This window comes from Eschrichtius robustus, chromosome 13, assembly GCF_028021215.1.
Source record: "Eschrichtius robustus isolate mEscRob2 chromosome 13, mEscRob2.pri, whole genome shotgun sequence".
Lineage (NCBI taxonomy): Eukaryota > Metazoa > Chordata > Mammalia > Artiodactyla > Eschrichtiidae > Eschrichtius > Eschrichtius robustus.
The window spans coordinates 53422200-53447426 of NC_090836.1; the positions used below are offsets into that span (position 1 = coordinate 53422200).

General features: G+C 39.8%; 1 protein-coding gene across 2 annotated transcripts in view; it reads left to right on the forward strand.

Annotated features, from left to right (window-relative positions):
* The window catches only part of SRGAP1 (SLIT-ROBO Rho GTPase activating protein 1), a 278005-nt gene that overhangs the window by 246412 nt on the left and 6366 nt on the right, over positions 1–25227 (forward strand). For both annotated transcript variants that reach the window (XM_068562033.1, XM_068562032.1), the window contains exons 16-21: positions 4495–4600; positions 7380–7604; positions 10403–10482; positions 18968–19148; positions 20924–21058; positions 21192–21531. In XM_068562033.1, coding sequence (XP_068418134.1) covers positions 4495–4600; positions 7380–7604; positions 10403–10482; positions 18968–19148; positions 20924–21058; positions 21192–21531 — 1067 coding nt within the window. The remainder of the gene's footprint in view (positions 1–4494; positions 4601–7379; positions 7605–10402; positions 10483–18967; positions 19149–20923; positions 21059–21191; positions 21532–25227) is intronic.

The following is a 25227-nucleotide window of genomic DNA, read 5'->3' on the forward strand; positions in this document are numbered from 1 at the left end:
AGGTATTTCATCTTCCCTCTCTGTACAATGTGGGTTCTTCAAGTGTCCCATGAAGTTGTCATGAAAGATAAACCAATTGCCCTGGGACATGTTTTGGTCCTACTGACATTCTTGAGACTGAATTAGGTGGAAATGTTGATAACTTGATTACTGAGTTCTTGTGACCTTAGTAAATGTATGCACCTGTTTAACAACTTCTTTTAAAGCCTCTTATTCCCCTTTTTCAGAAAAAAGTCAAGACCATTGTCTGGAAAGTATATTAAACAAAGTACTTATACTTGATAGATGTGACACACTTACCTTGTTTGTAGTATTGTAATTTTTTCCATTTTGAAATACTTTACAAGTAAAAGAGCAGAATATAGATGTTTTACTTCAATATTACTGAAATTACACTATTATTAGTTATAAGTTTATGTTGAAAACTTGTGTTACAAAAATATTCATTGACTGATAATGTTTGACTTACATTCTTTTTTCTCTTTTATTTTTTATTTTTTATCGAAGTATAGTTCATTTACAATATTGCGTTAGTTTCAGGTGTACAGCAAAGTGATTCGGTTATATTTTTTTTCAGATTCTTTTCCATTATGGTTTCTTACAAGATATTGAATATAGTTCCCTATGCTCTACAGTAGGTCCTTGTGTTTGACTTGCATTCTTTTTTTTTTTATGCTTTTTTTTTTTTAACATCTTTATTGGAGTATAATTTCTTTACAATGGTGTGTTAGTTTCTGCTGAATAACAAAGTGAATCAGCTATACATATACATATATCCCCATATCCCCTCCCTCTTGCGTCTCCCTCCCACCCTCCCTATCCCACCCCTCTAGGTGGTCACAAAGGACCGAGCTGATCTCCCTGTGCTATGCGGCTGCTTCCCACTAGCTATTTTACATTTGGTAGAGTGTATACGTCCATGCCACTCTCTCACTTCGTCCTAGCTTACCCTTCCCCATCCCTGTGTCCTCAAGTCCATTCTCTATGTCTACGTCTTTATTCCTGTTCTGCCCCTAGGTTCTTCAGAACCATTTTTTTTTTAGATTCCATATATATGTGTTAGCATACGGTATTTGTTTTCCTCTTTCTTACTTTACTCTGTATGACAGACTCTAGGTCCATCCACCTCACTACAAAGAACTCAATTTCATTTCTTTTTATGGCTGAGTAATATTCCACTGTATACATGTGCCACATGTTCTTTATCCATTCATCTGTCGATGGACACTTAGGTTGCTTCCATGTTCTGGCTGTTGTAAATAGTGCTGCAGTGAACATTGTGGTACATGACTCTTTTTGAATTATGGTTTTCTCAGGGTATATGCCCAGTAGTGGGATTGCTGGGTCATATGGTAGTTCTAATTTTAGTTTTTTAAGGAACCTCCATACTGTTCTCCATAGTGGCTGTATCAATTTACATTCCCACCAACAGTGCAAGAGGTTTCCTTTTCTCCACACCCTCTCCAGCATTTATTGTTTATAGATTTTTTAATGATGGCCATTCTGACTGGTGTGAGGTGATACCTCACTGTAGGTTTGATTTGCATTTCTCTAATGATTAGTGACGTTGAGCATCCTTTCATGTGTTTGTTGGCAATCTGTACATCTTCTTTGGAGAATAGGTCTTCTGCCCATTTTTGGATTGGGTTGTTTGTTTTTTGATATTGAGCTGCATGAGCTGCGTGTGTCTTTTGGAGATTAATCCTTTGTCAGTTGCTTCATTTGCAAATATTTTCTCCCATTCTGAGGGACGTCTTTTCATCTTGTTTATGGTTTCCTTTGCTGTGCAGAAGCTTTTAAGTTTCATTAGGTCCCATTTGTTTATTTTTGTTTTTATTTCCATTTCTCTAGGAGGTGGGTCAGAAAGGATCTTACTGTGATTTATGTCATAGAGTGTTGACTTACATTCTTTTTGAGAGTTTCTGAAATCCATTTTCTCAAAGGTGTTAGCTACAGTTCCAGCTACGGCATACTCAAAGTTGGGAATGAAAGTGATTTTTCCCAGGAATCCTGATAAACTGTTGTTTTACAAACTCCTCAGTAGTTAAGTGAGAATATTCCTAATATTTTTTCCCCATCTTTTCACCTGTGGAAAATAAATGAAAAAATAAAATACCTTATTAACATGGTGGTTTGATAATAAGTGGAAAGCAGCTGGAGTCAGCACTCAGGATTCCAGGGAAATGAGGCTTGGCATGAGTAATTCAGGCAGTGGTTCTCAACCTTGGCCGCATAAAAGAATCTCAGGCATCAGCCTTTTAATAAAATCTTCCCAAGTGATTCCAAGTCAAGGTTAAGAACTGCTGGTTTAAGAGGAATTAGAAAGGGAAACTTGAGTTAGGAGAGTATTATGATGGTTCAAGTTAGAAATAATAAAGACTTCAGTTAGGAAGTTAGCAGTAAGATATCCGGTGGTAAAAACAACAGGACTTATGTCCCAGACTAGGGAGAAAAATGAAGCAAAGATACCATCTTCATAGACGTGATGGTCCTAACCTTGAGACTGGATGAGGTTGCCATGGAAGAGAACCAAGTAGAGATCCTTAAAGGATAACCACATTCATGGATCGGAGAGGGTCCAAAAACCTGAGAAGTGAGAGGAGAATCAATTGGCTGTAGTGGTAGAAGCTAAGGCCTGAGATTTTCAAGTAGGATATATGATTATCTCAAGAGCAATTAAGAACAGTGTAGTAACATGAAATCATAGTAAGCTTCAAAATGTTTTTGAAATAGTCTCTGAAATATTTTTCTCAAATGTATGCTTATTGGATATCTTCAAAGTTATACTTTATAGGGACTTCCCTGGTGGCACCGTGGTTAGTAATCCACCTGCCAGTGCAGGGGACACGGGTTCGATCCCTGGTCCAGGAAGATCCCACATGCCGCGGAGCAACTAAGCCCGTGCGCCACAACTACTGAGCCTGCGCTCTAGATCCCGGGAGCCACAACTACTGAAGCCTGTGCGCCTAGAGCCCATGCTCCACAACAAGAGGAGCCACTGCAATGAGAAGCCTGTGCACCGCAACAAGGAGTAGCCCCCGCTCGCCGCAACTAGAGAAAGCCTGCGTGCAGCAACGAAGACCCAACGCAGCCAAAAATAAATAATTAACTTTTTTAAAAAGTTATACTTTATAAAGGTACTTTGAAATCCAAGAAAGATAGCCAGACTTATGAAATAGAAAACAGTTTCTAATTCTAGTTCCACCTTTCTAGCCAGCTGACCTTGGGTAAGCCACTTACCCAGTGCTCATTTTTTGCTAATCCATTGAACGGCGATGCTAGTGCCGGCCCTGCCTACTCCACAGTATTGTTTTCTGCATTAAATTAGATAACAAATGTGAAAATGCGTTGTAAAATGTAGACCAGTATACAGAAGATGGATGATTAGCACTAACCTTTTTGCTGTTATTCACAACACTTTAGTATTGAGAAGCTCTGGAGAATTTTTATTCCTAATAAAGAGGTAAAATAATACTAGGAAGTCCAAGGTCACCTTCTGTTCAGGGAGCTCACCATCCCACAGGGAAAACAGGATAAGGAAATATATAACTATAAACACCAGGGCAAAAGTTCTGTGAGAGCAGGAATCATATCACTAATGTTTTTTTTGTTTTTTTTTCAGTTTTAAATTTTATTTATTTATTTATGGCTGTGTTGGGTCTTCGTTTCTGTGCGAGGGCTCTCTCTAGTTGCGGCAAGCGGGGGCCACTCTTCATCGCGGTGCGCGGGCCTCTCACTATCGCGGCCTCTCCCGTTGCGGAGCACAGGCTCCAGACGTGCAGGCTCAGCAGTTGTGGCTCACGGGCCTAGTTGCTCTGCGGCATGTGGGATCCTCCCAGACCAGGGCTCGAGCCTGTGTCCCCTGCATTGGCAGGCAGATTCTCAACCACTGCGCCACCAGGGAAGCCCCACTAATGTATTTCTAATGCCTAACTTAGTGCTTGAAACCTAGTAGGCTCTCCTAAAATATTTATTTTTAAAATTTGATGAAATAATATAATACAAGGTAAAAGGTCATATAAATAAAATATTCAGATAGTTTTGAGGAAGAGGAGATTCAAAACCTGGCACATTGCCTGAATAATAGTAAAGGACAAATACATGATGAATTAATGAATCATGGAGAGGGAGAGGTGTCATGTCCCAAAAAAGTTACCTGAGTTAACGTGCAGCAAAAAGGAGTTTAAACCATATCAGATGCAAAATGTAGAAATAGCAGCAAGTGAAAAATGATTTTTAAATTCAGAAGACTCTAAGTTGCTAAAGGCCAAGACGATGGAAATCAGAAAACAGTGATGGGTCAGAGGAGACACACTCGGAAATGGTGGTACACCCAAGCTGATCACTTATTTGCTTTATTGGTTACAACTGCATCTCACCCAAAGGCAAAGTATTGCTTATGTTCAGATATGTACCTGGAATTTGGGTGCTAGAGTGTTCTGCTTTAAATGTGGCCAGTGAAAGCATCCTGACCATGTGCTCTTCTGTCTATAGGAATAGATAATCTCTATGAGAGGGCGCTTCACATCCGCAAACTCCTCCTGACCTTGCCCAGGTCGGTCCTTATAGTGATGAGGTACCTCTTTGCCTTCCTCAATCAGTAAGTACCATAATTCTCTGCCAAAATGCTCATCTTAATTCCATTTGCACCCCTCTGAGTTCTTTGTTCTTGGATTCTGTAACATGTACATTGGGTTCCATTTATCAGCAGAGCTGAAGAGGAAATGATTGAATAGAGACTGAAGGTGCATTTTTCCTCAGCAGATCAAAGTCATTGTGTGACCTACCTTAAATAAGCCTTGTCACCAGATGCAGAAACTGTGGCCATAATTGCAAAAATATACAAGTATTACTAAAAAGAGCACTTTTCAGTGAAATACGTGTTTTTCCAACTTCCATCCAAAGCCAATGTCATGAATGTTTTTGTTAAAATGATGTAAACCACCTGCTCACTGCAGAAAATTTCTGTGATTTTTAAAGTTGTAGTCAGGGAAGGAGGGAAAATGTAGGTGAGATTTATACACAAATCCAAAAAAGAATTTTCTGCAAATTCAGTATAATGAGACCTTGTCAAAAAGATGATATTTCTAAAACATTCTCTAAAACAATGTAACAGAAATCTTTAAAATCACTGCATTATTTTCAAGGAAACTTTACTCTTTTAACTTAGGCAACTTGATTTTCAGTTGTGTCACTTGTAGATACATGGGCTCCATTATGAGAACATCTTCCCCAGGTCCTATCTAAGAGCCCCCTTGCACTTCAGCGTTTCAGTTAAATAATTGGAAATTAAAAATCCAGGCAGAGTAAGCTTGGGGAAATGCTTTCTCACTCTAGCATGAATTCTCCCTTCTTAAAATTAGGATATTCTCTCTTCTCTTATTTCACTGGAAGTTTTAAGTTCTTAAAAGCCATGGGGAATTATTACAACCCTGCTAACTCTTCCTGGAGTCATACCCATTCAGGCTGACCCCCTGCAAGCCAAGTATCCTAAAATAGGAAAATGCTGGCAAGGAACCATACAGAGTGGAGCTAAAGCATTCACAAATGACATTTGTACAGAAGTCACCCCCTGGAAATGAGCAGTATCTAGAGAGACGGGTATAAACTATTTTAGGTTAAATACATCCTGTAAATTTTTACCTTTAAATAAGCCTAGTCACCCAGGCAGTTGTAAAAATCTGAAGGTTTGCCATCTTCACCTTTAATTGCATGTGCCTCTCCTTCCCCAACATGGAGCACCTTGCATTTCTGCTGGTCCTCTCCATGCTGTCCCTACCGAATTTTCCTGACACACCTGAACGAAACCAACTGTGAACGAATGAACCACAATGGATTAGGAAAGCAGACTGACCATGAATCAAGAAAGTTCTCAAAACCTGAATCTAATTCACCGTGTATCTCAACAGAATGGCCACCGTGCCATTAGTCAGACGGTTGGCATTGCTTCCAGCATTTCTGCCCAAAGATGCCCCTTGGTTCCCTGCATCTGCCTTCATGCAGAGGCAAGGCCTGGCCTCTAGGGTAGGATGCTTGGGACAGGAATTTGGGGAAAAGAAACTATTCTCTTTTAATTGTAAAATCAAAACATGTATGTAACATTTTTATGTCAAGTTTTTGCTCTTCAAGCCAGCACAAAATTAAAAAGACCCAGAAAGACTGTGACTCTCCCCACTGAGCTTAAGTGGGTCTTTTGAAAATTAGACCATTCTTATTCTGAATCTCACTTTTCCTTCCTGCATTCATTTTCAAGATGATCTGTAACATGATCATTGGCTGTTATTTGTGAACTGTGTTTAAGATTTTATGTTTGAGAGATGGCAGAAGGGAAAGACATATGTTACCTGTGGAAATCATGCTTTTGTATTTTCCACTTTCTAGGCTATCTTATTTCCAAAACAGGGTAAAGTATCATGTCACATGGTATCTCAGTTTCTTTGTGTCTGTCAACATCTCACAAATATAGAGTCTCTTTTTTTCTCCTTCCATTTGTCATCTGTTCACCTGGATTTTACATTTCCTTTCAACGTTGACATTCTATACACTGAAAGATAGATTCTCTCGATTCTCCCTGGAACAGCACCTTTCCCATGTGTTACGAGGCATAGCAGTGAAGAGCTGGCTTATTTTCAGTCACCTGTGGAAAATATCTCACAAATAGCCATTGGACTGAATTTAGAAATTAGTACCAGACAACTGGAAATCTCCTCAGAGTTTGTAGCTTACCAGCTTTAAATGGAATGCAAGAATTGAGGATTCTTTTCCCCTTCTCTTGCACTTGTGTGTTTTATGACACTGGTTGTCACCTAGTGTTGGTAGTCATACCCAAAAGCAAATTACAAAGCCTGGAGTTGCTTGCTTTCTCTCAGTGGGTACAAAGAAAAGGTGATTTGTTTTCCTCCAGACTCTCCTCAAGATTTATGGGAAAAAACTGAAATCTGAAATGTTTTTGGTTAGTTGGAGGACAATTTTAGAGATCTCCATAAAGCTTTATAGAGATCATTGCTGCCCCTCCCGGATTTACTTGAGCAGCATTTACAGCCTGACCATAATGTTTACAAATGAAACTCATTTACTTGATCCTTCTCTCCATTGTAGTAGAGGTTATCTTAAACTCCCTTGTGGCTTTAAAAAATACCACTTAAGCAAACAGGATTTATGTTCCCCTTTCAGTTTCTACCAAGTTGAAAGGTTGTAAGTCGCTTTACTTTCTTTGGAATTTGCTGAGCCACCTTAAAGTAGGATGGAATATCATTTTATTCTAATAATAAAAACCAAATAAAATCTTTTAGATCGGTATTTTTAGAATAGGAAGTATCTTATTAAACATTGATTTTCTTTTTTTCTCATGTTAACTCCTTTCTTGCTTCTTTTCGTAGTCTTTCACAGTACAGTGATGAGAACATGATGGACCCTTATAACCTGGCCATTTGCTTTGGACCCACATTGATGCCTGTCCCAGAAATACAGGATCAAGTGTCCTGCCAGGCTCATGTGAATGAGATTGTCAAAACCATCATCATCCACCATGAGACTATTTTCCCAGATGCTAAAGAGCTGGATGGCCCTGTTTATGAGAAATGTATGGCTGGAGATGACTACTGGTAAGTCCAAGAATTTTAGTCCTTCTCCCCCTGGAAGAATTATGGAAGTACAGATATCAACTTAATTAAGAAAAAGAACTGACTATAAGCTGCCAGTGCTTCCAATTTAAAAAAAAAAAGAAGCAGCAGCAAGAACATTTGAGATACATTAGAATACTAAAATCCATGACAACACTGGCTCCTTATTATGGAATTTCACGTTCATCCCTCTCTTTTCCCCAAGCACGACATCTTTATAGATATATCCATCCTATCATGACTTTTGTAGAGGATGGTTTTGATATATAGAGCTGTGTTAATTTTTACTGCTATATCAAGAAAAGATAACTGATTGAATTGACAGATTTCATTTTTATTCCTAAGTAGTTTTTTGTTTGTTTGTTTGTTTTTTAACATCTTTATTGGAGTATAATTGCTTTACAACGGTGTGTTAGTTTCTGCTTTATAACAAAGTGAATCAGTTATACATATACATATGTTCCCATATCTCTTCCCTCTTGCATCTCCCTCCCTCCCACCCTCCCTATCCCACCCCTCTAGGTGGTCACAAACCACCGAGCTGATCTCCCTGTGCTATGCGGCTGCTTCCCACTAGCTATCTATTTTACGTTTGGTAGTGTATATATGTCCATGCCACTCTCTCACTTTGTCACAGCTTACCCTTCCCCCTCCCCATACCCTCAAGTCCATTCTCTAGTAGGTCTGTGTCTTTATTCCCGTCTTACCACTAGGTTCTTCATGACCTTTTTTTTTTTTCCCCTTAGATTCCGTATATATGTGTTAGCATACTGTATTTGTTTTTCTCTTTCTGACTTACTTCACTCTGTATGACAGACTCTTAAGTCCATCCACCTCACTACAAATAACTCAATTTCATTTCTTTTTATAGCTGAGTAATATTCCATTGTATATATGTGCCACATCTTCTTTATCCATTCCTAAGTAGTTTTGATTCTATATAAAGTATTTCAAAATTCTCATTTAAAAGGAGCACTGTCAACCAAATGTGTTTTCATTCTTACTTATTTTCATTTTCATTCTTACCAATAAACGTTATCCTAACCAGTTATGGTCACTTTGAGCAAATTTATTATCATATTGTTGGGATAAAAATGTTTTAATATGGCAGTGTAGTCACCTCCCAATGAAGTATAAAAATGAGGGGTATAGTCAATTGAACAATCCCAAAGGTAAGGAACCCTAAAATGTTTATGTTCACTATTCGATATATGAGTGCTGGCTTCTAAGAAATCATATACAATAAAAGTGGTTTTGATTCCTTGAGCCCCTACCGTGTGCCAGCTTCTCAGTGCATATGATCTCTTTTATTCCTCACAGCCACTCTACCAGGTAAGTTAAGAGAGGCCAAGGAGCCTGTCCAATGGCTAGTGGTTACTGGACGCAGCCCAAGTCTTGTCTGATTCCAAAGTCCACACAAGTCTTCCCACTCAGCAGCTGCCTCCCAGCCTACCTCGGAAACTGCTTTGTGCAGCTCAGGCTCAGGAGCAGCTGGAAATAAATTTGTCTAAGTCCTTCATTCTGGACCCTCCTCAGGACACTTTGTTTCCCACTGCCTTCCTGGAGATTAAGTAGAAGTAGAATAAGTAGCTGAAAGATCTAAATAACTCAGAGTACACTTATTTTTTACTTAAACCACAGTATATTCTTAAACCACAGATGATCCTATGCCTTAAGAAAATTGAGAGTTGACTATTTCCACAAGTACTGCTAAATTAACAATAAAGCATGATAGATTCTAGTTTTATAGTATATCTAGCAATTTTATGTGAAATTCAATTTTAAAATATTTACTTGAGCACTTACTACATGCACATACTGACTAAGCTTGGCTCTGGGAAGATAAATGAATAAAACTCAGCCCTGGTGAGATTCAGAATTTTATTTTCCTAGTTGTATTTGTTTCAAGGCCAGTGTCAGTCATGTTTAGTATTTCCAAATATTCAGGGCTATGTCAGTAAGTTCTGTTGTCTTGTTCATTTTATCACAGAGCAAGTATGTGGATGTCTGGTCGATATTATTTGATGCGTTGTATTCTAGAACTTCTGTGGTTGCTCCATTTTTACAAACAGGGTAAAAGCCCCATAATAAAGAGTCTTGCAGCCAGTAACACGTGCTTGATTATGTCCTTCTCCCATACGTAGTGTTTTTTGTGGGTATCGCTCATTTTAAACAGAAAGTCGGTAATATGGTAGTCATCCTTGTCCCCCAATGCCAGCAATATAAATGGGCTTTTACAGTAATGTCAGGTTTGTATTTGTAACCATTGCATTCCATTCATCAGCATACATTTGAGAAGAGATAGTGGTAATGTTAAAGGATAAAATCTGACTCTCAGATACAAAAATGAACATGTGTCTAGAAAAGATAAAAAAGATACTACAATCAATTCAAAGCAGAAACCGAAGAGCCATCCATTTTTATGCAGTAGGGAATATTGAAATGAATTTGCAAAAACTGGTGTATCCATGGGGCAATAATCATATTCCACTAGAATTCAACAAATTTTCATTTTTATGGATAAGAATTATTTGTAATACTATCAATTTCCTACAAGTTAATTTTGTCTTTACAGAGTTGTAATGTGTCAAATATGAAGGTACATACACTCCCATAGGATTAGAGAATCCTAGAGGCTCCAGCATTCCGCTGAAAGGCTGTCCAGTAACTCCTTTGCCATTCCAAAGTCTTATTTTTTTTTTTTTTTTACAGTAGCAATTGTTCATCTTTGAAATGCTTTCCACTTTGGCTTCATATGAATTTCTGTTTCCGCTCCTCAGCGACAGCCCGTACAGTGAGCACGGTACATTGGAGGAAGTGGATCAGGACGCTGGTACAGAGCCCCACACCAGTGAAGACGGTATGCACTTGTGCCCATGCTACTATAAAATTAGTCTTTATATCCATTTTTTAAGAATTGCTTATATTAAGAATTCAGTAGATAACAAAAGAATACTTACTAAATATGTGTAAAGTGCAAAGAATAACATTACAATGAACACTTGTGGAACCACCACCAAGTTTAAGAAAAAGGTATCATTACCTTTGCACTTTCCTGAACCCATTGCCTTCTTTACCCCTCCAGGGTAACCACTATATGTTTGTACTTTTAAGTGATTTATTGTTTCATTTTCTATTTTCTTGAACTTTTCATAAATGGAATCATATGTATATATTTTTCATGATTTTTTTCTACTCAGTATTATGTTTCTGAAATTCATCCATTGTTGCATGCAGTTATAATCATTTATTTACCTATATTGCATTGTATTTATTTTATTATTGATGAATATGTGAGGTATTTTCTATTTTTTTGCCATTAAAAACAGTGCACCTATGAATATTTTGAACATGTATCCTACTGCAAATGTAGAGTTTCTCTAGGATACACACACGTAGGAGTAGCATGTCTTCAACTTTACTACATACTGCCGACCTATTTTTGAAAATGGTTGTAAGGATATCCACTCCCATCAGCAGTGTCACAGCCTTTCAGTTGTACATAGTCCTCAACACTTGATTTTTTTTTTCCTTTATTTTTTTCTGGCTGTGTCGGGTCTTAGTTGTGGCACACGGGATCTTCATTGAGGCACACGGGATCTTTCATTGCGGCACGTGGTCTCTTCATTGCAGCACTGGGGCTTCTCTCTAGTTGTGGCGTGCAGGTTTTCTCTCTCTAGTTGTGGCGCACAGGCTCCAGAACGCGTGGGCTCTGTAGTTTGTGGCAAACGGACTCTCTCATTGAGGTGCGTGAGCTCATTAGTTGTAGCCCATGGGCTTAGTTGCCCCGCAGCATGTGGGATCTTAGTTCTCTGACCAGGGATCAAACCTGTGTCCCCTGCATTGGAAGGTGGACTCTTTACCACTGGACCACCAGGGAAGTACCAACACTTGACTTTATAAAATATTGTAATCTTTGCCAATATTGTCAGTGTGTAATGGCATCTCATTGTGATTTTAATTTGCATTTCTCTGATTACTGATGAAGATGTTGTTTTAAAATATAGTGTATTAATAGAAAATTTGAGGTATGGTAAGGCCAGAAGATTGGGAGATGATTGCCATTGAAAAGATAATTTGATACAGTTCCTAAGAGGAGGGGACACATCACACCTCAGGGGGCCAAGGAAAGCACCAGGGTCAGTCAGGAGGCAGAGGGAGAGGAACAACTGGGTAAGAGCTTTTATTGTGGTTTCCACAGAAAGGAACACGAGAGGCAGGGTAAGCAGGGTTAGGATTGCCTAGTTTGAACAATTTCAGTGGGCTCTGGGGCTGTCTCTGGTTGTCTGGTACCTGGCTCTGAAGTGATTGGGGCAGACAGATAGTGGCCCAGGTTGTCTGGTACCTGGCTCTGAAGTGATTGGGGCAGACAGATAGTGGCCCAAAGTGTGAGAGCCCCAGAGAGGAGGTGGTTGGGATATAGGCTCTGGATTGGTTGGTTTGTATTTGAAAAGCACATTCCAGGTGAGTTGTTTACCATCCCTAGGAATTGGCTAACCCTGGGAGGGACAGTCCCTCCAGGGGCAGCAAGGCCTCAGAGGTCACACTACAGAAAATGAAAAACATGGTTAATACAGATATACTAATTTTTGTATGTTTAGATTTCTTCTTTGTGAAATTCCTATCTTTTGCCCATTTAGGGCCTACTTGCCCACTATTATTTTCTCTGGGCTTTTTTTGCTTAGTTTAGTTTGGCTTTGTTTTTTCTTATTTATAAGAGTTCTTTGTGAGTCTGGATCAGGTCTTTTATTGGATATATGATTTGCAAATATCTTCTGCTCTGTAGCTTGTCTCTCATGTGCTTATTGTGTCTTTTGCCAAACAGAGAATCTTAGTTTTAAAGGCGCTGAATTTACCAATCTTTTCCTTCATGGTTGTTTCACTTTGCATCTCCTTTAAGAAATCCTGTGCCCTGAGGTTAATGAAGAAGTTCTTCCATATTCTCTGCTAAATCCTTTCAGGTTTTGTTTTTCACACACAGGTCTTAATTCTACCAGGAATTTATTTGGAGGTATGGTGTGAGGTAGGGATTTGTTCCTTTTTTTCTCCATATGGATGCACAGTTGTCCCCACTGTCTCAGCCTTAATTGTCCTTTCTCTACTGCTCCACACCTTTATCATAAATCAAGTGTCATCTCTGCATGAGTCCGTTTCTGGGCTCTGTTCTTTTCCATGGGTCCACTTGTCTATCCCTACACCCCTGTCTTAACTTTGATACCTTTTTTTTTTTTTTAAAGATTTATTTATGAATTGATTGATTGCTATGTTGGGTCTTCGTTTCTGTGCTAGGGCTCTCTCTAGTTGTGGCAAGCGGGGGCCACTCTTCATCGCGGTGCACGGGCCTCCCACTATCGTGGCCTCTCTTGTTGCGGAGCACAGGCTCCAGACGTGCAGGCTCAGCAGTTGTGGCTCACGGGCCTAGTCGCTCCGCGGCATGTGGGATCTTCCCAGACCAGGGCTCGAACCCGTGTCCCCTGCATTAGCAGGCAGACTCTCAACCACTGCGCCACCAGGGAAGCCCAATTTTGATACCTTTTAATAAATCTTAATATTTGGCAAATCAAGACCTCTGAATTTGTTCCTCTTAACAATTCTTGGCCTTTTTCACTTAAATTTTAAACTCAGTTTTTCAAGTTCTTGAAACAAGCAAACAAGGAAAAAAACCTAAAAACCTGTTGAGGTTTGGACTGCAATTGCACTGATCCTACATATATTAATATGAAAAAAATTGATATTTTTATAATATTCAGTCTTCCAATCCACAAACACCTTTCTAGTTACTTAATGTCTCCCAATAAACTTTTATACTTTTCTCTGTAGTGATCATTTTTTTCTCTTTCTAACTTCTTAAGTTTAATGTTTAACATTACTTTAGCTGTCAGTTTTTTCTTAGTACCTCTTTAGCTGTATGCATAATCCTTTTATTCTCTCTTTAGTTGTGAGTAATCTGCTTTAAACCCATTCACTGTGTTTTTATTTTAATTTTTTTTTTCTACAAGTTCTGTTCAGTTTACTTTCATATCTACTTGGTCATTTGCTCTTTACTTATAATATTAATCCTTTCCATTGTTTTAGATTATGTGTCTAATCATGCTAATATCTGAAGTCTTCCTGGATTTGTTTTTGTTGGCTTTTGCTCATTGAATCTTACTTCCAGTGTGTTTTATAAATTTTTTACATATTTCTTAGAACTTCATGGAATTCCTTTATGTTGAGTTGAAGGTATGTCCCTCCAGAGAGGGTTTTCATTTACTTCTGCCTGGTGCATAACCAGCTTGGGACCACATTAGATTTTTAGTTTGAGATTTTTTCAGCCCACCCAGGTAGTGTGACCTTAAACTGCAAACCTGCCAGAGGACTGAAATGTGGTTGGGATTCTCTAAGGTGATTTGTTTCCCAAGGCTTGAGATAGATTATTTCCTTAAGTCCAAAGTTGGAGTGGTTACATCTATGGAGAAGTATGGAGAGTGAGAAGGGAGGAAGATTTCAGAACTAGAAGTCCACTGTGACACAGAGAGTTTGATCCTTTTGTGGGGCTTAGATTCTCCACACTGGGCAGCCCCTGGACCTAGTCTTTTGTGCAAAATAAAGTTTAAGTTAACCAGGCAGGGAAAATGCCCTCCAGGCGAACTCTGACTTAACATATTCTAGTGTTCTGTTTACCTTGGTGGGTTCCCACATTCATCAGGTTTTTGGTCGTTAGTATTTCTCAGGGTCATAATTAATGTGATTACAAAGATTTTTTTTTTTTTAATCCAGCATTTTTAGTTGATTTCAGCAGGAGGGTTATCAGGGTGTCTAGGTCCACCCTCTGCTTTAAAAAAAAAAAAAAAAGTTTCTTTGTGTGTTTTTTTAATATATATATTAATTTAGTTTATTTATTTATTTTTGGCTGTGTTGGGTCTTCGTTGCTGCACACGGGCTTTCTCTAGTTGTGGAGAGTGGGGGCTACTCTTTGTTGCAGTGCACGGGCTTCTCATTGCAGTGGCTTCTCTTGCTGCGGAGCACGGGCTCTAGGCATGCGGGCTTCAGTAGTTGCAGCACGCAGTCTTGGTAGTTGTGGCTCACGGGCTCTAGAGCGCAGGCTCAGTAGTTGTGGCGCACGGGCTTAGTTGCTCCGCGGCATGTGGGATCTTCCCGGACCAGGGCTTGAACCCGTGTCCCCTGCATTGGCAGGTGGATTCTCAACTGCGCCACCAGGGAAGCCCCTGTGTTTTTAAAAGTAGGATAAATTGACATTTTTAGAACTTAAGTTAGAAGAAACTCTTTAAAGTGAGAGCTTCTATTTCTGTGGTATTGCTTTTGAAAGTCTCTGAGCCCTCCCTCTGCCACTCTCCATTCTTTTGTCTTGAGTTTCTGTGTTTCTTTGTGATTCATTCCTTTTTCACTGATGACTTCTCTGAGTGTTTCCTTGCTTGCCCCAGTGGCAGGAAAGGCCCAAGACAAAGCCCCAGCCATCTCTCTTTCCAAGCATCAGTCTCACCACCGCACCATCTGTCAGTTGTTCTTACCTCTTGGCTACAAAAGAGCAGCTTTGCTGAGGGCTCTGTGTTTGAGATAATATTTTGATCATGTTCACCTGATTTTGCTGGAAAGAAAAGTATTGCTTACAAAGGACAGATACCCTTGCCCACAGCCAGACTCTAAAGTCCTGTAACTAAATTAACTAGAGTATTGATTGTCTTTTTGATCATCTAGGTATTGTATTTTCTTTTCTCTGTCATGGTATCACTAGAGAGAGTAGCTTTTGTTTCCAAAAGACAGGCTGTCACAGAACAAAATCATCATCTGCAAGGGCAGTGGGTAACAGATCTAGGAGAGAAAGTGTCAGGGACAGCAAGGTCCCAAAGGGGTAGTGTGGTGTACTAGCACTTTGTATAAAATTACAAGAAATGGAAATATAAGACTTGATAGCACCAGGCAGTCAGAAAATCAGCTTTGTTGAATTTTCTTTCCCTTTGCACAAAATTATAATTGCCTTGTCGGAAAATGAAGTTATCGTGTTCACCCTTATTAATGTTGTTATTGGTAGCAGTAGCATTCTACAAAGTCTCTGCAGGACCTTTAAAGGACTGTGTGACCCTATATGAAAGGGGTATGGTGTGTCTCCATGCCCTGAGATCGATTTGCTCTGCAATGATGAGACTCAGATGTGTATAAATAGCTTATTGATTGACACTTGCCTGTGAAATTTCTCTCATGGGAGTAGAAAGAGTCAAAATAATGAAATTGCTCAGAATTACTAGTTGATGTAGTAGGATTACCAGTAAAGTGTACTTCTGATTCATCTGGTCATTCTTTTGTAACGTCTTTACATTTGAATTATATAAACAGAGTCTGATAATCTTGTTGCTAGTTGTTTCAAAAAACAAAAAGAGATAATGAGCATAGAGGGCATGATGATGAAATTATGATAAAATATGTATATATCTATTAAATAGTCTTAAATCGCCCTTGGCCAGTGTTGACAGTGTAAGACTGAATGGCATTAAAGAATATTAATAGTTCTCTCTTCTTTTCCCTTTGACAGGTACATAGGTTGTATGCTATGTTATGCTGTTATCCTTCCACTTTTTTTCAGTAAAACAATTTAAACATATGGGTGTGTCACATAAGAATTTGCAAACTACATATCATGAAGCTCTTTTTGGCATGAGTTCACTGGCATGACTTCACTCCTCCATGGATGTTTATTTGTGTCCCCTATACCACAGACAGGTTTATTTCTGTCCCCCAGGGCAGTGGTTCCCAACATTTTTGGCACCAGGGACCGGTTTCGTGGAAGACAATTTTTCCACAGACGGGGGGCGGGGGAATAGTTTCAGGATGCTTCAAGCACATTACATTTATTGTGCACTTTATTTCTAGTATTATTACATTATAATATATAATGAAATAATTACACAACTCACCATAATGCTGACAGGAGGCGGAGCTCAGGTGGTAGTACGAGCGATGAAGATGTAAATATAGATGAAGCTTTGCTCGCTCGCCTGCCGCTCACCTCCTGCTGTGCTGCCCAGTTCCTAACAGGTACTGGTCCATGGCCCGGGGGTTGGGGACCCCTTCCCCAGGGAGAACTGGGGTAAAAAATTTGGCATCTGTCATTTCAGTTCAAGCAGGATTTATTCTTTCCGTGCAAGTTTAGAACAGACTATAAAGTCAGTCTCCTTGAATAAAAGTTCTGTTTCCTCCTCTATGAGCAGACTTGTGGATATTTAATAAAGCTGCTATTTATTGTTTCATTAAAATATAATTTTAGGATGGAATATCGGAGTGTTAACATACGTTCTAAAAGTTATCAATTTATTAGAGGACTTAAACTATTGTTTTAAAATTATTTTTACACCTACTTTGCTGAGAAGTATACTATGTGCAGATCATAGTGTTGTGGTTCTGCCATATGAAATATTATTCACCTTAAACATTATCCACTAGCAAAAAGATGGGGCTTTTTTTTTTGGTGTTTATTTTAAATATAGAGCTGAAATTCACCCAGGCCCTTCATATAAGGTAAACCCTAAGCTTTTTCAGTATGTTTGTTGATTTTCATGCTCTTGCCATCCCAGAGGATGTTTGAATTTATCAAGTGAGAAAGAAGTTTAGCTGGCTATCCAAGGATTTCTTGTGCAGTTATTTCATATAAGTACAACAGATATTGAAGATATTGCAGTAAACTTTGGGAAGCAATAAACTCTTAAATGGAAAGGTTTGTTACCAAGGGAAATAGAAAAGTTCCTTACAAAATATTTGACAGGCAGGTTTTAATCTATTATGTGTGCATATATTCTAGAGTATTTGGAAAGTAATACATGCTCAGTTTTTAGCAAATGAGGTATTTATTGTTCATTGCATAGACAGATTTCTCTAAGCATATGCCACTTGTACTGACCCTTTTTTGTTCTGTTTCTTATTAATTAGCAGTTTACTCACCTGTTGTTGGTAGCAGGGATGAGGATGGGGTGATAGTGGGAGAGGGGAGGTAGGATCATAAAGCCCCCAATTCAGGGCTTTTTGCAATAAGCTGGATCACAAAAAGCAACTCTTGTAGTTGTTTTGAGTAGTTTGTCCTCTTATTTGCCTTTAATATTTGTGGTCAGAATTAGAATAGAGCTGAATTTCCAATTCTAGGCCCAGAGCTTGATAGCTTTTTTCAACTTTTAATTTTGAGGTCATTGTAGATTCACATGCAGTTGTAAGAAACGCAACAGAGAGATGCCATACACCCTTCTCCCAGTTTCCCCCAGTGGTAACGTTTTACATAACTGTAGTATAATATTACAAGCAGGAAACTGATATTGATATATTCCCTCCACCATTTTCACATTTCACCAGTTTTACATGCACTCATTCGTGTATGTGTGTACTTAGTTCTGTACAGTTTTATCACACGTGTAGATTTGTGTGATCACAACCACAGTCAAGATTAAGAACAGTTCCATCACAAGGATCCTTCGTGCTACCCTTTAATAGCCTTAGCTGTTTCCTTCCGTCACTTCCCCCCCACCCCAACCTCTGGCAACCACAAATCTATTCTCCATCTCAATTATTATGTCATTTCAAGGATGCCATATAAATGGAATCATGCAATATGTAACGTTTTGAGGTTGGCTTTTTTCACTCACCATTGTTCCCTTGAATATTTTTTGATCTCTAGAAGATATAATTTTTGAATCTGGTCGTTTGAGTAGGTATGCTTTTTTCACAGGTGATATCCAGAATTTGTTTTTGATACTAGAAAAAATAAAGTTGTCTTTACTGTTGGTAGTAGTTGCAAGATTTGATAGTGCCAAAAAATATATACATAAGGAAATTAAATGTATTCAAATAGTATTTAATGTGGTGATTTCTGTAAACTTGATTTTTTTTAAATGAGCAAATAAAGCATAAACTTCTTCATGTTCTGAGATAGTGATTCTTCCATGTTCTAAATGGTATTAACATGTTGCCAGGGAACTTGATCAAATAATATTGGTCAAGATAATACTGGAGCTGTTGCAGAGGATATTACAACCCAAGGAGAGATTTTATATGTCATATTGCAAAGCTTTAAATATTTTTTTATTAGACTGTCATGGTATCTCTAGTAAGAGGCTGTGGAAACGAAGATCTAATGTTCAGTTTTTCTTTGCCTGAAAAACTGATGACAGCAAGAGAATATTTTCCTGTATCTCTTTTAACAGCATCATTTTCTCATTGTCTTGATGATTTATTTATTACCTTGTTCAGTCTGGATATTAAAATGACCTTGTTTATTTCTAAAGCCTCATATAGACCTTTCAGTTAGTGTATCATGCCTTCCTGAGAACCCTGGCCCTCACCATCTTCTGGTGTGTTCTTTGTAGAATGTGAGCCAATAGAAGCAATAGCCAAGTTTGACTATGTTGGGCGGTCTGCCAGAGAATTGTCCTTCAAGAAGGGTGCTTCCCTGCTGCTGTATCACCGCGCATCCGAGGACTGGTGGGAAGGAAGACACAACGGGATCGACGGGCTTGTGCCCCACCAGTACATAGTGGTGCAGGATATGTAAGTAGTCCCAGCTTCCATCACCTGACACTCCCAAGAGAAGACTCCAGCCACTGTTTTTTTTTTATATATATAAATTTATTTATTTGTTTGTTTGCTTAGTTATTTATTTATTGGCTGCATTGGGACTTCATTGCTGCGTGCGGGCTTTCTCTAGTTTCGGCGAGCGGGGGTTATTCTTAGTTGCAGTGCGCAGGCTTCTCACTGCGGTGGCTTCTCTTGCTGCGGAGCATGGGCTCTAGGTGCGCGGGCTTCAGTAGTTGCGGCACACGGGCTCAGTAGTTGTGGCTCACAGGCTCTAGAGAGCAGGCTCAGTAGTTGTGGCACACAGGCTTAGCTGCTCCGCGGCATGTGGGATCTTCCTGGACCAGGGCTCGAACCCTTGTCCCCTGCACTGGCAGGCAGATTCTTAACCAGTGAGCCACCAGGGAAGCCCAGCAGCTATTGTTCTTAAAATGACTTTGGTCTCGTGAGAAAAGAGCAGAAGGGATTACAGAGCAAAAATTTCTGAGCTGGGCACAGTTCTTCACCTCGCTAATGGGTCTTTGCTAACAGTACTTCAGGGCCAACAGCTTCTCATTTCCCAAACTCTCCTAGAAGGTCTGGAGCAAGGACTAGTGAGAGACACCTTCTGAAGTGTTCAGGTTCTTAGAAAAATACCCTGTGCAGAGGATGGCTTTAGGAGCTAAAGTGGCACTGCTGATTCCAAAAACAGTGGTGGCCGTTCTCTTGGTGCCTGTCTACTGTTTCAATTCCAAATTCCCAAGAGAGAGGATACTGACTTCAAGTCTAAAGAGAATCATCTTCAGCCTTCTTTATTAATTTTGCTGATGAGAAAGCTCTACTTTCAAAAATACTTAAAGAGACATCTTCCCATCTGGTCATAATTTTAAGTGAAAGAAACAAGTTACAAAATAACATGTACAGTGTAATCTTAATTTCGTGACTTACAGTATTTCACAATGCAGCACCAATTTATGAACAGCTTTTCAAGGAAAAGAGAAAAATACCACATAAAATGTATACAGTGACTGATTCAGCCTAAGTCTTAAAATGTTAAAATGTGTCTCTGGGCTTCCCTGGTGGCGCAGTGGTTGAGAATCTGCCTGCCAATGCAGGGGACACGGGTTCGAGCCCTGGTCTGGGAGGATCCCACATGCCGTGGAGCAACTAGGCCCGTGAGCCACAACTGCTGAGCCTGCGCGTCTGGAGCCTGTGCTCCGCAACGGGAGAGGCCGCGATGGTGAAAGGCCTGTGCACCGCGATGAGGAGTGGCCCCCACTCGCCGCAACTGGAGAAAGCCCTCGCACGGAAACGAAGACCCAACACACCCCAAAATAAATAAATTAATTAATTAAAAAAAAAAAAATGTGTCTCTCAGAATGCAAGAAATATGACGTGTGTGTATGTATGCAGACATACAGTCATATATATCTAAAGTACATAAACATATAAATATCTATAGTATAAATACTGTACATACCTGTGGACATCCTTGTAGATATGTATCCCAGGCAGAGAAGAAAAGCATAGATGGATATTTTCTAGAATTCGAACAGTAGTTGTCTCTGGACGTTACGTTATATTATGGGCGATTGTTATCGGAATTTTGGAATTTTCCAATTTATCTACCATGAAATGTTGTTATTCTTATAGTGAAAAGAAAAAAGTTATGTTAGTTAAGAGAAAGACTTACATACATAAATACCATCACTTATTTTTTTGTCCCCATTCATCTAGCAAAAGACCCTCACTCTTGACTCTCATTGTTTCAGGGATGATACGTTTTCAGACACTCTGAGCCAAAAGGCCGACAGCGAGGCCAGCAGTGGGCCAGTGACTGAAGACAAGTCTTCATCCAAGGACATGAACTCCCCAACAGACCGTCATCCTGATGGCTATTTAGCCAGGTAGGTGGAGTGGTCACCAGGCTCCTGAACCTCCACTTCTCCAGGGGCTCTGAGGAGCCATGGCATCCACAGCCTTGCAGAGTTACCCTGTGTGATAACCTCTCCTATTCTCTCGCTCTCTGTCTCTGTCTAGGCAAAGAAAAAGAGGAGAGCCACCCCCTCCAGTAAGGCGTCCTGGCAGGACCAGTGATGGCCATTGCCCTCTCCATCCCCCACATGGTCTTTCCAACTCCTCAATTGACCTGGGGTCCCCAAGCCTGGGCAGTCACCCCCGGGGCCTGCTGCAGAACCGTGGCCTCAATAATGACAGTCCCGAGAGGAGGCGTCGGCCGGGTCACGGCAGCTTGACCAACATCAGCCGCCACGACTCCCTCAAGAAGACCGACAGCCCTCCTATTAGAAGGTCCACATCATCAGGGCAATACACAGGCTTCAACGACCACAAGCCACTGGACCCAGAGGCAATCGCTCAGGTAGGCTGCTTTGAATAGAATATTGCGTGGTAAGTACCGGTGTGTGATGAAGGAGGCGTACAGGAGTTACTTTCTGGAGCCATGTCTTTTGTATAGAATCAACTAAAGAAAACAGAAAAGAAATTAACCCATTCTTTAATTTAAGGCCATGTGATACTGGAAGGGCCCAAGTGTATTAGGTTCATAGTGATTAAACAAAGACACGGCAGAAACTTAGGACCCAGGACAGTCAAACCCATCATTGCTGAATGGCCAGGAAAATTCTAAAAAAGAAGAAGAATGAGGAGGGACTAGCCCTACCAGGTCCTAAATGCATGCTAGAGCTAGTAAAACAGACAAATTGATGGAACAGAATGGAGAGCCCTGAAACACAACGTTTTTAGTGTATGATGAAGGTGACACTTCCAACTTAGGAAATGGTGGATTACTCAGTAAATGAAGTGAGAAAATGATGGTTGTCTGTTTGTTTGAAGAACAGCAACTTTGGCTCCTCTGTCACTCCTGAATGCATGTGTGTCTTCACTTCCCAATAGTGACTGCAGAGGAGGGCCTTGTAGTTTTTTCTAATGATCAGAATTGACAAAGTAGGGCTTCCCTGGTGGCGCAGTGGTTAAGAATCTGCCTGCCAATGCAGGGGACACGGGTTCAAGCCCTGGTCCGGGAAGATCCCACATGCCGCAGAGCAGCTAAGCCTGTGCGCCACAACTACTGAGCCTGCGCTCTAGAGCCCACGAGCCACAACTACTGAAGCCCGCGCACCTAGAGGCCGTGCTCTGCAACAAGAGAAGCCACTGCAATGAGAAGCCTGTGTACCACAATGAAGAGTAGCCCCCGCTCACCGCCACTAGAGAAAGCCTGTGCACAGCAACCCAACACAGCCAAAAATAAATAAATAAAATTAATTAATTAATTTTAAAAAAAAAGAATTGACAAAGTAAAAGTAAAACAGTATTAATGGATTTTTCCATCGTTCTACCATTTATTTCCCTCTGGGTCTTTTTACAGCACAGACCATCAGAAAATATATGTACGACAGGAAAAAAAAGAAACTGAATCACTGTGCTGTACACCTGAAACTAACACAATATTGTAAATCGAGTATACTTCAATGGAAAAAAAAGAAGAAAATATGTGTATGGCCAGTGAAAAAGGAGGTGAACAGATTCAGGGTTCACCATTTGAGTAAAGTGTCTTCCAGGTATCACTGAAGCTTAAAAACGGAATAGATCAAAAAAGAAAGTGAGAAATTAATGAAACAAACATGGGGAAGTATTAAAGATGGATTATTTTTAATAAAAAGCACTCAAGGAAACCTGCATTTGATATGACAAATTTCCAAGCTATTTTCATTGTCCTAACTAAAAAGAACTTTGGATAGCAAATTAGATTGTGTGGAGAGTTTAATGTGTTTTTACAAAATTAAACCAATTTTAAGTGCACAACAGTTTTTCAGCAGAAACCAAAAAGACTTGACCTTTTGGGGGGTTTTTTTATTTGAAGTGCAATGCAGAGTCCTTTGAGGTCTATTTAGAACCAGTGATATTTGGCTATAATCCGTAACATCATTCCTTGTAATAAGCAGGTGAAACAGCATTTAGGTTAGAGAGACAGGGAATAGGAGCTTAGTGGTGGGAAGGTATAATAAGGTCTGTTTTAACCCTTTTGCTTCTAGAACCAAAATCCTTTCATTGTAAATCAATCATAAAAACAAAAACTCGACAGATAAACCAGGCTCTGCACGTTCTCTCTGGGGCAAATACTTGTTGTAAAAAACAAATCCATATATTTAGCATCAAATGGAAATCACATATGAAAATAATCACTTGAAAAGTGATGTCATCCTCACAATATGGCTTCCAGCTGTGTCCTTTATTTATCTTTCCATCATCTCATCTTCAGATTTTCCCATGAGGACAAGTAAGCCTGCCATCATGGTGTTCATACCAAAAACATGCAATTTCTTTTAGTAAACAAATCAGTGGAATCCCTGATAGAGCTTTTTTTAAAAAATTTACATATCCATATGTGATCACTGGATCTTCGTTTATTCATTTAGCAAGCCTTTATTGAGCACTTACTGTATGGCAGCTCCCATGCTAGGCGTTATGGACACAGAGTTAATAAATCAATGGTCAGTCAGCCGCTGCATGAAGGTGCTTATAATTCAGTGGGGGAGGCAGATATGGAAATCAGTTGCTGCTGTGCAGGGCCACAGGCTAATGCTCCAGGTGAGTGGAAGAAGCCCTGGGAATATGGAGAAGAGGTATTTCCATCAGACCAGGGCAGTGGTTCTCCACCCACCCTATCTCACACAGTACTCCACCATGTGTGTGTGTTGGGGGGTGGGAGGGGCGGTGTATAAAAAACATAATGTGGGGCTTCCCTGGTGGTGCAGTGGTTAAGAATCCGCCTGCCAATGCAGGGGACACAGGTTCGATCCCTGGTCTGGGAAGATCCCACAGTCTGTGGAGCAGCTAAGCCCAGTGCGCCACAACTACTGAGCCCGGGTGCCACAACTGCTGAAGCTGGTGTGCCTAGAGCCCGTGCTCCGCAACAAGAGAAGCCACTGCAATGAGAAGCCCGCGCACCGCAGTGAAGAGTAGCCCCTGCTTGCTGCAACTAGAGAAGAGCCCACGCGCAGCAACGAAGACCCAACCCAGCCAAAAATTAATTAATTAATTAATTCTAAAAAAAAAAAAAAAAAACATAATGTAAAACTGACCCTCTTAACCATTTCTAAGTGTACAGGTCAGTAAAGTGTATTCACATGGCTGTGTAACAGATCTCCAGAACTTTTTCATTCTGCAAAACTAAAACTCTATACCCATCTAAGAACAACTCCCTTTTTCCCCTCCCCACCAGGCCCTGGCCACCACCATTCTAAATACTTTTTGCTTCTGTGAATGTGACCACCTCATATAAGTGGCATCATGCAGTATTTGTCTTTTTGTGACAGGCTTATTTCACTTAACATAATGCCTTTAATGTAGCATGTGGCAGGATTTCCTTACTTTTTAAGGCCCAGTAATAATCCATTGTACGTATACAGCACATTTCACTTATCCATTCATCTGTCGATGGTGCACACCTCACCTTTTTAAAACAAACAAATATTTTGTAATTCCCCCTTTATTATCTGAAAAACTGATGATGTGCCAATTTTTTTTAAACATATAAAGCCCTAAATACAATGTAAAGGAAAAACAAAAGGAGATTAGTATTAAAAGAAATGTATTTCAGAATGCTTAACTACATTAGAAGACAAATGAAGTAGTGAGATGCTTTCACCTACATGTAGACTTACCATAAATACAATTAAAAACATACGTTGATGTAAGAGTATTATTAAGTTAATTAGTCTCGACTCAGTTTCCATAATGGTGTTCCCATTATGGAAAAACATTACTATTTTTCTAAAATGGTGGACCACCCTCGGTCATACAGTTCTAGTCAAAGCAGACTATAATTTACACGATAGTTTCATTCCTAGAAAACACCATGAAAAAAATATTTTGTGTTTATATATAAGAAAGGTTCTAGACTCAGACTATTATAAAAAATTTTCACCTACATAAATGTCTGGAGGACATTTAAAAGTTGAACGAGATATGGGGCAATTCATTGCATGTAAATTATCCAGGACACTTGTAAGGTATCCAGTATCTCTGGCCCCTGCCCACCAAATGCCAATAATGA